At 47.0% G+C, this 4,761-nt stretch overlaps 1 protein-coding gene across 1 annotated transcript; it reads right to left on the bottom strand.

Moving 5' to 3' along the window:
- Nucleotides 1-2,241: 2,241 nt before the first annotated feature.
- LOC149833561 (BOI-related E3 ubiquitin-protein ligase 1-like) lies at nucleotides 2,242-4,177 on the bottom strand. Its single transcript, XM_090012898.1, has 4 exons — nucleotides 3,967-4,177; nucleotides 3,782-3,867; nucleotides 3,331-3,665; nucleotides 2,242-3,211 (listed from the first exon to the last, which is right to left on the bottom strand). The coding sequence occupies exons 1-4, from the start codon at nucleotides 4,020-4,022 to the stop codon at nucleotides 2,654-2,656; spliced, it is 1,035 nt and encodes a 344-aa protein (XP_089869024.1). The 5' UTR covers nucleotides 4,023-4,177; the 3' UTR covers nucleotides 2,242-2,653.
- Between the last annotated feature and the right edge of the window lie 584 nt (nucleotides 4,178-4,761).

Genomic DNA, 4,761 nt, shown 5'->3' with positions numbered 1-4,761 from the left:
TTATAAAATGCCATATATATGAACGATGATCTAAATGATTTAAAAAAAAAAAAATCTACTTCAATCTCTTGAGCGAAATCTTGCCATAGAACATGTTGCAGACATGAGAAGAAAGAGTGCAAAATGAGGGTGGGTATCTTGCATTACTTAGCAATAATTCAGCGCTTTGTCAAGGTTGATCTAACTTCTCCTTCCGGTATTTGCACCTAATTGAAGTAATCATAAAATAGATAAATACCCCTAATTGAAGTAATCATAAAATAGATAAGCTCACTGTTTTTCACTAGGATAATTCTATTGTTTGGCCCTTTTTTGATACCATGCTCGGATAACGAATAAAGAAACAAAAATTCAAAAGGGAGAGTGGAGCTCCAAGTCCAAGTAACATGGCTTGGCACTATCTCTTTGACCTACAAAGAAGGGGATTGGAGGAACGTGAAGAAACCTTGCTCCAATGTGAGTAGAGGAACGCGAAGAAACCATGCTCCACAAGACTCGAAACAGAAGAATAGAAGGGTAATGACAAAGGTAATGGATGGGAAGATGGAGGAATTAGGTTGACTGAATGAATAGGGAATATATATATATATATATATATATATATATATATATTGATCTTGATATAGTAGTCTATTTCGCACCATGCTGCAGCCAGCGGGTGCAGGAATTCCTCAGGATCTGCATAACATGAAGTCTTGCAGTGTGACGAACAGTCCCACAAAACGTAGTTGAGCTCTTCTGTGATAGTCCACAAATCTGATTGTTGAGCCGTTACCGAGTACGCCATATCAGAACTTGAAATGCTTTTTTTTCCTGATGACGATATCAGAACTTGAAATGTTACCAACCAACTGTGGGATTTATATTATTGCATAATAGATCGCAAGGCTGGTAAAGGAGCTGAGCTGAGCTGAGCCGAGCCGAGCTTGAACAGGCTGGAGCCAGCTTGAACATGAACATGAGCGCAATCTGGGCTCCTCAGAGAAATATGCATTTATGCTGATAGCAGCGATCGCCTACGTAACCAAACAAACCGCACACAGCTCTGTGACATAAATCACTTTTTTAGTGAACCAAAACGTGGCAAGTCGATACGACCTTCACAATCAGCTTGTGGCTCGTCTCATTGGAACTATTTTACAGCCCCTCTTGTTTCCCATTCTAAAATTTGATACCCACATGGACCACCACGTCCTACGGTGAACCGTGTATATAAGTTGTAGGCTGGGAAATGACCCTGCTGGGGTTCGAACTGGAGCTCTAAAACATCAAGCTATCTCTTTTGATCCAGCGTGTTTTAGTTCTAAAGCCTTTGAATATTTTTTCACCTTGCCTTGTGTCCCCAAAACCCATTCCTTGCGTCGTCTCTCAATAACGCCATCGATACCTGCGGCAACAGAGCCTCAGCAGTCAGCCGGCCCCACCATAAACATGGGACCATTTGTCACACGGGACTGGAGCCACGAAAAAGACCAAGAGCCGGATCCAACCCAGACCTTGCTCCGATCCAAACACTGCCCACAAATTGCACGCCATTTTTGTTGGATCCAGGTTAAGTCTCGTGTAGATGTCAAGACGTTTTGAATTGAAGCCCTTGACAAGACCACCACCGCAAAGAAATATTAGAGAGGCAAAGCCTCAGCCTGCCGGACATTCACAGCTGTCATGACACCACGTCCTTGGTTTACCCTGGCATGGACCCACTCCACCACTCCCCGGGCCAGGAAGTAGCACCCCCTCCTCAAATGCCGACTGCTGGCTGGCTGAAAGGGACTCTGTCCAAAACCAAAACCAGTACACGACTCCCAAACTCGGTATCGGATCCCACCACCCACATGGCCACGACGAACGTGGTCAGACTGTGAAAGCAAGGAAATCACGAGTGTTGTGTGTGGCACCCACCACCAAAAATAGAGTCAACGGAGTTGATTCGGCGGTTCTTGCAGGGCCGTATCGGCGATAATTTCGGTCGTGGCGGTGGTGGTTCCCCTTTTGAGAAACAATCGTCCTCTGCAGACCTCCTCATCCTCCCCTATATATTTCATTCATTCTTTATCTCGGGAGGAGAATCATTCCTATTGCAATCCCTACTCGTCATGATGTATATAATAATACAGCCAAAAGACCGTGTAGAGAGAGAGAGAGAGCTATATCGCCAGGTGGATCTTAATTACCGGCCTAGAATAAATATCAAAACAATTAAAAATAAGTGAAAATACATCCCCTTAATAGATTATCGGATACTACAAAAACCCCCCAATAGACGTTTGGTGGTCTTTTTTCTTTTTAAATCTTCAAGGTGCACACGGGGAGAGAGAACGGTGAAACTGGTGACCGATCCTATTCTTACCTTATTGTTGATCAGTACACACAGTACAATTTTCAATCCTTATCTGCACAGCAAAAGATTTTTATCTTTTCTTTTTTTCTCTATAATCTTCTATTTTTTATCTTGATCAAAATGAAAGAAAATAAAGAACATGAGAGAGACGCGGTTATCGTCGTTTCGTCTCACTCCTGTTTTCCGTTCCAATCCGTCTCAGATACGGAAAATGCCTCTTGCCTTCTCCAGCAGCGACTCGCCGGAAAACCAAGACAAAAAAAGAAAAGAAAAGAAAAACTTCTTTTACAGTCGACAGGAGCCTGATGATCACTACATGTACACCTGGAGGCTGGCGCTCTTCTTGGCATTGCAGATTGGGCAGGAGTCGAGCATCGAGTCGCAGTCCTTGCAGATGCAGAGGTGGCGGCAGGGGAGGAGTAGAACGGACGTCTCCTTCTCGCGGCAGACCCTGCACGTCCTCCGGTGGCGGAGCTCGTCGTTCTCCCTGGCCGCCCTCTCCTGCACGTCGTCGAGACCCTCGAAGCAGCACGACTGCGCGTCGTCCGCCGCTGCCGGAGACGGGACGGCCTCGCTGTCGCCGTAGCCCTCACGACTCTGGCCCATGCCGCCCTGCAGCAGCACCCGCTCCAGGCTGCTCCTGAGGTTCGCGACGATCGCCTCATTGTTCCTCGCTACGTTCTGCCAGATCTGGTTCTCGAGGCTCATCTGCTTCACCTTCTCCTCCAGTTCGGCGTTCCGAGACCTCGCGTTATCGAGGTCCATCTCCTTCTCCCGGAGTTTCTTCACGATCTGCTGCTCCAGGAAGGATAGGAGCGACCGATAATGCCTCCTACGTTTCTCTTCCAATCCCAACCGAAGACGCTCGCTCTGTTATTTCGATTCAAGCAAAAAGAACAAAAAAAAAACCATGAATACGAGATGCGAAGAGAAGTATCAAGAATCATTGGGAACGATTCGCGCGATCTTTTTCAGTGATTTGTGCATACCTGAAAACGGATGAGAGCGTCGATTTCGTCGTTCTGCTGGTAGAGAGACGCCAAGAGATCATGAGCGAAGGACTGGGAGCGGCCGCTCGTCGACGTCACTGCCGATTGGTTCATCCGGTTCTCTTCGTAAGAGAGCTGCAACCCCGTGCAGATCGTCCCGGTTTTCTCCTGAACCTTGATCGGGTTCACCAACCGAAGTTGCTGCAGCATTTGCCCCTGCGTCAGGTTCATCTGCTGCGTCTCGTCTCGGCTCCTCTTCCTCGGCACGGATACGTTGCACGTCAATTCGCTCTCTGGATCGCTGAACACTGTGTTTCCGTTCAAGACCTGCCCACCTGCATTAATCAAGAACCATAAAGTTAAAAAAATATATATCCGATCAAAATCCCTTAGCGGCTTCGCATCAAACTCGTCGGTTTTCAATCAAATTCGCCGGAAGCATTTGCCATACCGTAATTGAACCCTTCAATAAAGGCGTTCCCGCTCTGCCCGTGGTGTTGCTGTAACTGAAACTCTGCAAGCAAGGCATTCCTCGACCTAGTTCCATAAACAGAAAGTACACAACTAAGCGAAAAATCGAGAAGAATAGGCAAGAAAGAAATAACGAAAGAAAGGAGGGGGTGCATTGGTACTCACCGTTTACGAAAATCCGGCAAGAAAGCATTGGACGGATAGTGCGCTTGCACCGCCATTACAAGTCAGAAACCACTACGCTTTAAAGGAGGAAGGTGGCGAGGATTTGCAAGACGTGAATAAGAGATAGGGAGAGGGAGAGCAAAAGAATCGGTGGTGTGGGTAAGAGGGTAAACGGTGCAGCAAAGGATGGGGTCTCGTAGGACGTGGGAGTTCGTTCCAGCATAAATAAGGAGGAAGAATAGTGATAGGGAGACGGACGCGCCCCCCTGTTTACGCCTTTCGCGTCGTGTGGGGACACGAGAGAGAGAGAGAGACTCTTTTTTATTCATCAACATAAATTCGATGGCCCCCTTCACCTTCTCTCTCCCTCCCTCTCATTATTTTTTTTATCCTTTTTTCCTTTGGACTCTCGCTTTTATTATCTGCGAAACAGACAGTCAAACGTAACACACGGGAAACGAGTGGAAAGGTGCGTCCCCTCTACTCTTTCCCTTGGCCATTTCCCGTGTCCTCTCTCTCATATTCATTTACTCACCTAAAATAGCGACAGATGGCGCCATCCAACCCCCCACAAAAACCAATTCATATGATACGCCCAGCAATGGAAAAGTCGTGTCACCCCACGTCCTCCGGTAACCTCCCCCAGTGGTAGACCCCACCTCTTCACTATTCCCTGGGCCCACCATGCCCCTACCCCTTTCGAGAGTCATTTTCTTTTCAGCCTTGTTTTATTTTTTTCTATAATTCTCTCTCAATCTCTATCTCTCTCCACGAGCAAGGACGTCACGCAGGACC

This window comes from Nuphar pumila, chromosome 7 (genome assembly GCF_984573655.1).
Source record: "Nuphar pumila chromosome 7, dmNupPumi1.hap1.1, whole genome shotgun sequence".
NCBI classification, from domain to species: domain Eukaryota; kingdom Viridiplantae; phylum Streptophyta; class Magnoliopsida; order Nymphaeales; family Nymphaeaceae; genus Nuphar; species Nuphar pumila.
The sequence above is the reverse complement of the archived record's forward strand: the minus strand, read 5'-3'. Positions and strand labels throughout refer to the sequence as shown.